Below are 11,890 nucleotides of genomic sequence, written 5' to 3'. Positions count from 1 at the left end.
CTCTAAACCTGTAGAATATTGTCATACAAAATGAGAATTGTAGTATCGTGAACTCTGAAATAATTCCCAAGATTTTGTCCCTTTTTTTTTCTTTTTTATGAACCACAAAAAATGAAATCTTTTTCTTCACCTATGTTGACAAAATGACTTCTTCCCAACCCAATTTTTCTCAATTTTCTCTGAACCACAAAACAAATTCCCTTGATGTGGGTTGTGGACAGCCATATTTGCTTGATATCACTAACACGTTAATATAGACGATGATCATTCATAACTTGAAGTTATGAAACCTGACTTTGATATTAATTGTTACGAGAATGCTTTCGCAAACACGTAACGGGATAATTTAGGTTCGTAGTGGGAACTTAGACCTTTAAAGTCGTTGAAGGGACCTTAGACCTTTTTTCAAACACAAGGCTTAAGATTAATTTTTTACTTTTTTTTTTTTTCTTCAAAAAAAAAAGTTGGTTTAAATAAGATTACAAAATCAAATAAGGTGAAAATCTCCTAGGACCCATAAATACCATTATTACGTAAACTAGGAAAATAAAATACCATTAATACTAATATTACCTAAACTAAGAGAGTACAAGAAAGTCTTCTACTTGCCAAACACGAAGAAAATCTCTTACTTGCATAACACACAAAATCTCTTACTCTCTTACTTGCATAACACAGAAAGTCTCCTACTTGCTTAACACGACAATTGAAATATACTTTTCCTATTGAAATACGAAATAAACTCTAATACCCTAGAAATAAACCATAATAGGCTATTACTCTTATAAAAGGCCCTATATACGTTTTTCGATCAGCGACGTCTTCATTGAAGAGTTCACTGCCAGAAAATCTCATCTCATAGCAACCTTGGTTGAAACAAACCAAAGGAGAATGTGGAGGCTTAAGATAGCAGAGGGTGGCAAAGACCCTTATATCTTCAGTACAAACAACTTTGCTGGGAGGCAGATATGGGAGTTTGATCCTCAGGCTGGCACCCCTGAAGAGCGGGCCAAGGTTGAAGAGGCTCGTCAAAATTTCTATAAGAACAGGTTTCAGGTCAAACCTAGTAGTGATCTCCTATGCCGAATGCAGGTACCAATATCAAGACTAATAATAATGCTATTATAATTGGAGATATGATTACACACACTTAAATATATAACTTTTTATCACCTTGTTTATGTGGCAAGATGATTTCGCACCTTATTTTATTTTTTAAAAATAAAAAAACTCTAAAGCTAATGGGGGACCACCTTGCCACATAAAAAAAATGATAAAAAATTGTATGTTTAAGTGGTGAAGAATCGTATCTCTTATAATTCACATCTATTTATCACACTCATTTTACATTTATTAACACATGTTTTAATGCTTATCCTATCATCCAGATGGATCCCACTATGGATTTTTGTGTGGCTTAGATTTAACCAAGCTTTTTTTTTAAAAAAAATTTTTTTAAAATTTTTTATAACTTAAAACAACAAGAAAAGAAAATAATCATCCCCCGTCGCTTTCAAAAAAAAAAACTTCAAAAAATTGAAACCCCTCTCGCTCTCTCTCTCTCTCTGAGCTCCTGCTATCTTTCCTCTTTGGACTGATGTTCTAAAGACTGTCTTTTCCGCTGTCAATCTCATCTGTTTACCTCTCCACTACCTCCCATGGATGCTACTCACTCTGAGCTCCAAGATCCGATCACCCAAACACCTTTATCTGGACCGTATTCTGAATCAAGGACCTTGGAATATCAGGGGTTCTTTATTAATTCTCACCTTACAACTGACGAAGTGGAGCTCAACCTGTGTCCTTTTTTGATACAAGTCCATGGACTGCCTCTGCAAAATATGATACTCAGAAATGATATTTGCATTGGTAAGGCTTTGAGCAATCATTTGGAAATGGAAAATTATGACGTTTCTAGGCTAATTTGTTGTCGCCATCTTAGTTTTAAGCCTTCGGAATCCTCGCAGGGGACGCTTCTCTGCGTCAAAGGGTGTGACAAGCACGATGGGGTCCTGGAACTCGTACATGCTGGCACGACGGAAAACTTTTTCCTTCAACGCCACATTTTATTTCCTTTGTTTCCTTCATCTATTGGCATGTTATTCTTTTCCCAACACATTTTATTTTCTTTTGTTGTTTTAAGTTTAAAAATGCTTGGTTAAATGGAGACCACACAAATTTTCACAGCATTTATGCTGTAATTTTTAATACCGCATGGAAGCCAGATCCATCATGAAGAGTTGCCCAGCCACGTCTAACGGCTAATTATTAGGGTTGTTTATTGCTACGCCTAACGGCTAACGGCTAATTTTTTCATGAGGAAAAAATTCCACGTTCAATCAACGAATTTCAACATGTTCATTTTCTACAACTTCAAAAAAAAAAACAAAACAAAACAAAACAAAACAAAATATGTTCATTTTTTACGGCGTTCCAAAAATCTATATAATTTTTTATTTTTTATTTTTTATTTTAAAAAAATTGAATCAGGTGACTTGACCAAAAATCGAGAAAGTTACAAGTGACAAAACCTCTCGTGGCTTCTTTGGGTTTTTTTTTTTTTTTTTTTTTTTTTTGGGTAGGGTTAAGTATGTTTTTAGTACTTGTGATTTGAATTGAAATCAAATGACTACTTCAATTTTAAAAAGTATCATAAGTGGTACCTGTCGTAAACGGAAATACCAAATTGGTCATTTCGTCTAGGTTTCATCCATTTTTTTAAGGACAGAAATTTCTTATAAATCGGTTTGTAGGAAATTCCTACAACCCACATATAATAATGACATGTGTCTCTTGGCATGTGAGAAGCACATGTTGTTTTAATAATATGTGCTTCTCACATGTTTTTTTAATAGCATTAATAAAAAAAAAATATGTGTTTCTCACATGCTTAAATGACATATATTATTTTTATGTGTGAGTTGTAGGAAATTTTTGTCATTTTTTTAACAGACATCCATGTCAACGCGCTTCAAATGCGACACCTGCCTCTTTTACCACATATGTAAAATAACTCAACACATCTAATGACGTGTCATTATATCAAAGGTGGTACTTGCGATATTTAAGCCATAATATTAAAAATTTACATAAATAAATTTCTACCCATTTATCCTTTCTCCCACAAATGTTTGTTTGTTGAAGATGCTTATATTTACAAGTTACCTCATTCAACCAACCAATTCAAAATATTAGGTAATTCTTAGCTGGGCTATCAGAGTAAATTACACAAGTGTGCCATATATAATATTATAGGATTGGGATTTCTATTATTAGATTGTTTAAATTTTACAAAAATTCGGAGTGGTCGATTTATATACTAAACATTGTTCATTAATTTGTTTCTATTAAAATATAATCACGCAAGTTTGTAAAGAGAGCGTAAAAAAAAAAAAAAAAAAAAAATTGGGAAGATGTTGTTTTATCTTGACATAGGATGTGAGAGCACCAACTTATATTTATGAACTTGTTATGATCGATATATATAAATAAGTTTATGCAACTGTATTAAGGGTAATTTTGTTTTACCTAATTAATTCCAATTATTCGAAATTTTATCCCTCATTTCCATACCCTCCCCCTCACCCTCAAAAAAAAAAAAAAAAAAAAAAAATCATAAATATAACATTTTACCTTAATCTACCGCCTACAGCATTTGGATCAGTTCACTGGAAAGAGCCGATTAGACTAAATGGGATGGTAAAAAATTAAAAAGAAAATACTCTCCAGTTTCTACTCACCGGCTCCTCCACGAGCCTTGTCCAATCCATCAAAGTCAGCATTTAACTACTTTTAATGTGCAACTATTTTTGCTTTCATAAATTTGACAAAAACTCCAATCATCTTTGGCCCTCCTCTAGTCCTTCTGCTTTGACCGGTGGTACGGCAGTTAATGTCCAGGCGTGTTTGGTAAGTAATTGTATTGTGAAATATTTGTGTGTTGTGTAGTAAGAAGTGATTGATGTGATATAAAATTTGAGAATGTTTTATAGAAAAGTGAAAAAGTTTTATTTTGTACTGGGTTTTTTTATTTGAATAATAATAAAAAATAATTGATGTGATATAAAAAGTGTAAAACAAAATTAGAATGTTTTTTTTGGAAGAAGTGAAAAAAAATAGAGGGAGAGTTTGAGTGGTTTGCCAAGTTACCGAAACAAATAACATGAATTGTGGATTTTTGCATCAAATATCATATGTTTTCCTAAAATCCAAGGACTATATATGGATTTTTTCAGTGTTCAGAACATATAATGGCTACCTCAATTTCAAAAATTGCCGCAGATGATACATTTTATAAGCTAAAAGAGACATGTTACATGTACATCTTTTGTATATTTTTTATAAATCTCTTTTTAAAATAGAAAAATTGCACCGTTGGTCCCTGTGATATGCTATAATTATTTTTCACTCTTTATGGTTTAAAAAGTTCATGAGAGATCCCTGTAGTATGCAATAATTACGTTTTACTCCCTGCGTCGATTTTCCGTCCACAATTTTGACGGAATCTGTTAGCCTTACACGTCAGTGACACGTGTCTCCATCTTATTGGCGACACGTGTCCATCTTAATAAAAAAATAATAATTTATTAAAAAATAAATAAAAATACTCATTTTTTTTAAAAAAAATTAAAATTAAAAAAAAAAAAAACAAAAAACAAAAATGGGAAAGGGGGTGGTTGGGTGGCCAGGCCACCCCCAGTGGCCGGAGGTGGCCCGAAGGCCACCCCCAATGGCCTGGGGGTGGCTTGGCCATCCCCCTTCCCATTTTTTTTTTTTTTTGAATTTTAATTTTTTTTAAAATAAGTATTTTTATTTATTTTTTAATAAATTTTTATTTTTTTTATTAAGATTGGACATGTCAGCGTCACATGTCACCAATAAGATGACGACATGTGGCACTGACGTGGCATTTGACAGAATCTGTTAAAAATTTAACAGAATTTGACGTCAGGGATCGATTTGTAATTATTACATACCACAGGAATCTCTCATAAACTTTTTAAATCATAGGGAGTGAAAAATAATTATGGCATACCATAGGGACCAACGGTGCAATTTTTCTTTTTAAAATTAACGATTGAATCTATAAGATCCACAATGACCAAAAGAAATGTATGAGAGATGTAAAAAGATAATTTATCAACTACATAAGTAAGACGTACAACTCTGTTCATTTGATGATGTGTCTCTATATCACATGTGGTATTTAAGCCAAAATATTAAAAAATTACAAAAACAGATTTTTACATATTTATCCTTTCTCTCATAAATATTCCTTTTCCTGAAGTTGCTTATGCTTGCTTTTAGCTTACTCAAGCACCCAACTCAACACTACAATTTTTTTTTTTTTTTTTTAAAAAAACAATTTAAAAAAAAAAAAAAAGACTCCAAGGTAACTGAACCACCCCTAACACCTGGGGGTGGGGCTTGGACCACCCCAGGTGTCTGGGGGACCTAGGGGCTGTTGGTTTAGGAAATTAAATGAAATTCTATGGTATTAGTAGGTGATGATACAGAGTAATCTAGCAGCTTTAAAATTCATATATATCATGAGATATCTAATGATTCAGAAATTGTACTCTAATATGCTTATTTCTTTGTCAAAATGATTGCAGTTTCTTACGGAGAAAAACTTTAAACAAACAATTCCCCAAGTAAAGGTTGAGGATGGAGAGGAAATCACATATGAAAAGGCTACAACTGCATTGCGAAGGGTCATCCATTTCTTTTCGGCCTTGCAGGCCAGTGATAGCCATTGGCCTGCTGAAAATAATGGCGTTTTGTTTTTCCTTCCCCCCTTGGTGAGACTCGTAATATTATCAATCTTTTTTTTCTTTCTTTTTTTTTTTTTTTTTTTTTTTAATCAATGTCATCATTGTGATCATCACATAATCAAACAGATACTGTTTTGGGATATTTACATTAAAAAAAAAAAAAAAAAAAAAAAAAAAGTATACATCAGGGAACCCTAGGACAAATCATCAACAACGTAAAAGCTTTTTTCTAACGATATTTAATACTGAAACATCTTCTAAGATTGACCAAACTATGAACATTACCATTGGATCTATGACGGCATGTCTGCCTTTGACTTGTTTTGGTTCTCATCTTGATGCACTGCTAATTGTATTCTTTTAACCCGAAAAAATGCAGGTAATGTGTTTGTACATTACAGGACACCTTAATACTGTGTTCACTGCTGAGTATCAAAAGGAAATCCTTCGACACATATATTATCATCAGGTGTATATTCTTGGAAGCTTTACATGTTAATCATGCAAACAGGATTAAATTTTCTTCTAAATTACTTGATTCCTTTCCTTTCCTTCTTCTTCTTCTTCTTTTTTTTTTTTTTTTATTTTTTTTTATTTTTTTTTATTTATTTTTTTAATTTTGTTTTGTGTGTCAGTGTGTTTTAACTATCATGTTTAACAAGTATGCTGTAAATTTTGCATATTGTAGAATGAAGATGGTGGCTGGGGATTACACATAGAGGGCCACAGCATCATGTTTTCCACGGCTCTTAGCTACATTTGTATGCGTATACTCGGGGAAGGACCTAATGGTGGTCAGGACAATGCTTGTGCAAGAGCGCGAAAGTGGATCCTTGACCATGGTGGTGTAACACACATACCTTCTTGGGGAAAGACCTGGCTTTCAGTATGACCATGTTTCACGGCTATTTGGGAAATGAATATGCATGATTACTGTTTGCTGATAATTAACTCTAGTACGCATTTTCCCTTTGTTGCAGATACTTGGTTTGTTCGAGTGGATTGGAACCAATCCAATGCCTCCAGAATTTTGGATCCTTCCTTCATTTCTTCCCATGCATCCAGGTTTAATTTATACATATCTTCTTACAACTTCATTATACTTCCTGAAAATGCCAGTCTATTTAGATCCTTGTTGCATCATGAAATGTTTTTAAAATCATTTAGTCCAATGTTGAAATTTAAATACAGGGTTTAATTGAAACATGGTTACACTTCTGTTTGAAGCCTCTGTTACACAGAGGTTTTACTTTCTTCTCTTTGATAATTTAACTTGCTACATATTGCTTTTCAATTGCCTTTTCCCTAAAATGCAGCCAAAATGTGGTGCTACTGCCGTCTGGTGTACATGCCCATGTCATACCTCTATGGGAAAAGGTTTGTAGGCCCAATCACACCTCTCATTCTTCAATTGAGGGAGGAACTCTACACTCAACCTTACAACAAAGTTAACTGGAAGAAAGCGCGTCATCTATGTGCAAAGGTGAGTTCACCTTAATCTTCGATCTCCTCATGGTTGATACTTGCTTATTGCTACATATGCTTTTCAATGTTCTTCCAACGCATTGATTATGCAAAACTATTGTTATAGGAGGATCTCTACTATCCCCATCCTTTGATACAAGATCTGCTCTGGGATAGTCTATACATTTTCACTGAGCCTCTTCTCACTCGTTGGCCCTTGAACAAGCTGGTCAGAGAGAAGGCTCTTCAAGTAACAATGAAGCACATTCATTATGAAGATGAGAACAGTCGATACATCACCATTGGATGCGTGGAAAAGGTAATGTTATCATACGTACAATCAAGTGAAGTAATGGAAAGCATCTTTTTGGGCTATATAACTGTACTCCTAAAGCCAAATATTTGCATTGAACAGGTCCTATGTATGCTTGCTTGTTGGGTTGAAGATCCAAATGGGGATTATTTCAAGAAGCATATTGCTAGGATCCTAGATTTCATATGGGTCGCTGAAGATGGAATCAAGATGCAGGCCAGTGAGCATATTCTGCAAAAACAGTTGCAGAACCTTTTGTCTATCCGTTGTACATTTGAATTGCACTTTATATTGAACTATGAATGAAGAGATTTCCTAAAAAAATAAATTTCTTTTAGGTTTGGTTTTGTAAATATAAATAACTATTCAAACTTGAGTATAAACCCCAAGCTCTTGTTTTCTAGCTTCAAGTCTATAAGTACGGAGTCTTTGCAAGAAAATGGAAGGGATCGTTGACTTTGATGTATGCCATTTGCATGTAGGGTTTTGGAAGTCAAATGTGGGATACTACTTTCGCTATTCAAGCTTTACTTGCGGCTAATCTCATTGATGAAATTGGACCTACACTTGCGAGAGGGCATGACTACATCAAGAAATCCCAGGTTTGATTTTCAATTCTGAAAGCATCTTTTCACCACAATCATCAAATCTACCTTTATTGGTTAAAAATAAAAACTATCCAGTATTCATTCAGACTAATTATATATTATGTTTTCCCTTAAAAATTGTAAAGATCAGGGACAACCCTTCCGGCGACTTTAAAAGCATGTACCGTCACATTTCTAAAGGATCATGGACTTTGTCTGATCAAGATCAGGGATGGCAAGTTTCTGATTGCACTGCAGAAGCTTTGAAGGTAATTAACTTCATTTAAATGCATCAATGGGGTAAAGTGTTGCACCATCTCCATAATTAATGTGTTTCTCACCAAATTCTCCTCTATTTCAGACTTGCATGCTTTTATCCATGAAGACACCAGAAATTGTTGGTGAGAAAATGGAACTCGAGCAATTTTATGACTCTGTAAATGTCATACTTTCCTTACAGGTGAGGATCAACTTTCACAATTGTTAAATCACCAGTCATCCCAAAAGTTTAAGCTGATAAACCACCAGTCATCCCAAAATTCCTCTTTAATAAGTGAATAAGGGAAAAAAAAGGTTGATTTTCATTATTTAATTAATATTTTAACACTCCCCTTCAAGTGTGGGCTCAAACTACCACCTAATAATGAGGGCTAATACGTAGAGAACTCAGAATCTTGGCTCTTATACCATCTTAAATCATCAATTATCCCAAAAGCTTAAACTGATAAGAAATTGTTAATTTTAATCCTTTAATTAATATTCAAATAACTAGCATTGTATTCAAATAACCAGGCTGCATTTTGTTTTTCTAAGGATCTGAAACTTTCTTAAAGTTTCCTCTATCTAGTATTGCAGTGCTTATTTCTTAAGTATTTCACTGCGTTCATATCAATAAGCTCTATTGTATGGCTTAATGCAGAGTAAAAATGGTGGTTTAGCTGCCTGGGAACCAGCAAGAGCCCAAAAATGGTTGGAAGTAAGTACCTTAACGTATTGAAGCGGCCTTGAAATGTGCTTATGGGAATACTTCAAAATTATCTAGTGCTTCTATATATATTCTCCCTTTTCTATCGTATATTAATGGATTTTTTTTTTTTTTTCATTAGCTTTTAAATCCCACAGAATTCTTCTCAGACATTGTTGTTGAGCATGAGTACCTTGAGTGCACTGCATCAGCAATCCAAGCTTTAGTTTTGTTTAAGAAGTTGTACCCCGGGCATCGGAAGGAAGAGATAGAAGATTGCATAAAAAATGCTGTTCAGTTTGTTCAAGACATACAAATGCCTGATGGTTCATGGTATGTTCCTCCACTGGTTTATTAGATATTTCTCTGACATTAGTCTGTTTTTATACCAGAGAAATCTATTACACAGGTATGGAAATTGGGGAATTTGCTTCATATACGGTACATGGTTTGGACTTGGAGGATTGGCTGCAGCTGGCAAGACTTACAACAATTGTCCAGCTATGCGTAGAGCTGTTGATTTTCTACTCAGAGCACAAAGGGTTAATGGTGGTTGGGGAGAGAGCTATCTCTCATGCCCAAACAAGGTAATGTTTTAACACGCATAGTGCTAAAAGCCTCGTAATTCTTAATTTTTTTTTTTCCTCTCTATTTCCAAACATCATTAGTATTTTCCATTATCTTTTACTCTCAACATTATTGATAACAATTTAAGAACCTTTAATAACATGCACCGTGTTGTTCCACAAATTCTTATTAGTGGAAGAATTTCGGTCAAAGAAAAAGTCTTTCTTGTTTTTGTCTTTCTAAGATTTTGCAGATGCTAGATAATAAAACTATAATCTCTCTATGCTTGATTATATAGGAATATGTACCTCTTGAAGGAAACCGATCAAATTTGGTACAAACTGCATGGGCAATGATGGGTCTCATTCATGCTGGACAGGTGACTTGATGGTTTAAAAATCTAGCCTAGCTTGTTTTCTCTTATGTCATGCTGTCATTGTTGTCATATGCTTTGATCTGGCATATTCTGATGTTAAAATTGTATCTGTAAAAGGCTGAAAGAGACCCGACACCTCTTCACCGCGCGGCAAAGCTGATAATTAATTCTCAACTGGCAGACGGCGATTTTCCTCAACAGGTACCTCCTCTCTTTAAAACATATATGAGAATTTAATTCAGAAAGATTAGGGAGGAAAGCAAAATAGCATAACTTGGAAGTACATATATTATGCTTGAATTTTACCTCCAAAGCTTCCTAACCATCTGTCACTCTTTCATATATGCAGGAAATCCTTGGAGTCTACTTGAGGAACTGTATGCTACACTATGGAGCATACAAAAATATTCACCCAATGTGGGCTCTTGCAGAATACCGCAAGCATGTCCCATTGCCATCCAAAATAATTTAAATCAATTAAGTACTCTTAATTAAATAAAGCCAGTTGTGAATGTAAGAAATTATATTTGTGTCTCTATGCCACATTTAATATTTGTAACGGTAACGGCTAAATAATTACTGTAACGGTAATTATAATAATTGTATTCAATATGATTTAAACAATTTTTATATTCCACATTATGGTTCATGATAATAAAGGTTTTTATATTTATGTTTCTAATTTAGTTCCTTGATGGAAGGAAGAAAATTAGCTAACTAATGAATATGAGGGGTCCTTGGCCTACATATATAAAAAGCCATATGCATCTATCTTTTGGCATACTCATAGGCATAAGTTAGAAGATCTTCTCTTTAAATTTCTTTTGCAAAATTTCTGTTCATTGCTAAAGGCTTCTTCATATGTTTGAGTAAAATGGCCAGAGGTATTTATATTTCGTTTCGCTGCTTATTTTTATTTATTTAGCCTTTTATTTACATTATGCTAACATGTGGTATCAGAGCCCGCCTTTATGCTATTTTGCTCAGCATTAAGTTTTTATTGATTCTTGGTTTGCATTAAATCAAATAAATATTTGTGAAAAATAGCTATTTTTTTTTTCACACATTCTGGAGATACTATTGAAAAACCAAGAAAAATTGATACGTGTTATTTATTTATTTTTTTTTTATCAAAATTTTGTCAATATTGTGATATATGGTCATTACTAAAAGAGAAAAAATATATACCATAAAGTAGACTTTCTACTATCTACACCATCAGCAAAATTCAAAATCTGAATAACTAACCACCACCAAATGGTAGTGTATCTTTAGGTTGAGTTGTTTTTCTTGGTTTCTTGCGTATATCGCAAGATTTTATTTGCAGCACTTTATTGACCCAATAATCTTACTGTTAGTCTAATGGTTTAGTCTAGTGCCAGTCTATGCTTGCATTAGATTGCATAATGCAGATGCTTACAAAAGACCTTTCATCTGCCCTTTGTTCCAATACATTTTGGGACATTAATCTTTATTGAATTAGTCCCTCTTAATTGCTACTGAATGTGCAAAATCATTCATTCTAAATCTTCCCAAAACTTTTTCAATTTAGGCCTTCCAAGACAATCATGTTAATGTTATTTATGTCTCAGTGAATCTCTATGTCAAAAGAAATAAGAAGTTTCACCAAAATCCTTCAATTTCAAAGTTTTGTGAAAGGACCTTCCTATAGCAAACCTAAATCACTACTTGCAAAAATAATATCTGCATATAGGCCTAGAAAGATTACTTTACTTCCATTGACCTTAAGGTATATATATTAATTAACAAAGTTTTTAATAAACAATGAAGCAATAACCTTGTAAAAAGTATACTACTGATGGGAGATCTGTATCAGCCAAAAAA

General features: G+C 33.6%; 1 protein-coding gene across 1 annotated transcript; it reads left to right on the top strand.

Annotated features, from left to right (window-relative positions):
* Window positions 1-839: 839 nt before the first annotated feature.
* Window positions 840-10,628, top strand: LOC133877406 (beta-amyrin synthase-like). The gene is made up of 17 exons (XM_062315690.1): window positions 840-1,092; window positions 5,616-5,801; window positions 6,154-6,243; window positions 6,463-6,660; window positions 6,755-6,839; window positions 7,091-7,257; window positions 7,366-7,557; window positions 7,654-7,767; window positions 8,034-8,153; window positions 8,285-8,407; window positions 8,500-8,598; window positions 9,058-9,114; window positions 9,245-9,435; window positions 9,512-9,689; window positions 9,968-10,048; window positions 10,163-10,246; window positions 10,395-10,628. The coding sequence occupies exons 1-17, from the start codon at window positions 892-894 to the stop codon at window positions 10,515-10,517; spliced, it is 2,289 nt and encodes a 762-aa protein (XP_062171674.1). The 5' UTR covers window positions 840-891; the 3' UTR covers window positions 10,518-10,628.
* Window positions 10,629-11,890: the final 1,262 nt, after the last annotated feature.

The sequence above is a fragment of the Alnus glutinosa genome, chromosome 9 (assembly GCF_958979055.1).
Source record: "Alnus glutinosa chromosome 9, dhAlnGlut1.1, whole genome shotgun sequence".
Taxonomy (NCBI): domain Eukaryota; kingdom Viridiplantae; phylum Streptophyta; class Magnoliopsida; order Fagales; family Betulaceae; genus Alnus; species Alnus glutinosa.
The sequence above is the reverse complement of the archived record's forward strand: the minus strand, read 5'-3'. Positions and strand labels throughout refer to the sequence as shown.

Excerpts from the sequence above, each read along its gene's own strand:
- LOC133877406 (XM_062315690.1), top strand. The coding sequence starts at position 892 with ATGTGGAGGCTTAAGATAGCAGAGGGTGGCAAAGACCCTTATATCTTC. Across the intron at positions 6,661-6,754 it reads GGGGAAAGACCTGGCTTTCA|ATACTTGGTTTGTTCGAGTG; the intron begins GTATGACCATGT and ends CCTTTGTTGCAG. Across the intron at positions 8,408-8,499 it reads GCACTGCAGAAGCTTTGAAG|ACTTGCATGCTTTTATCCAT; the intron begins GTAATTAACTTC and ends CCTCTATTTCAG.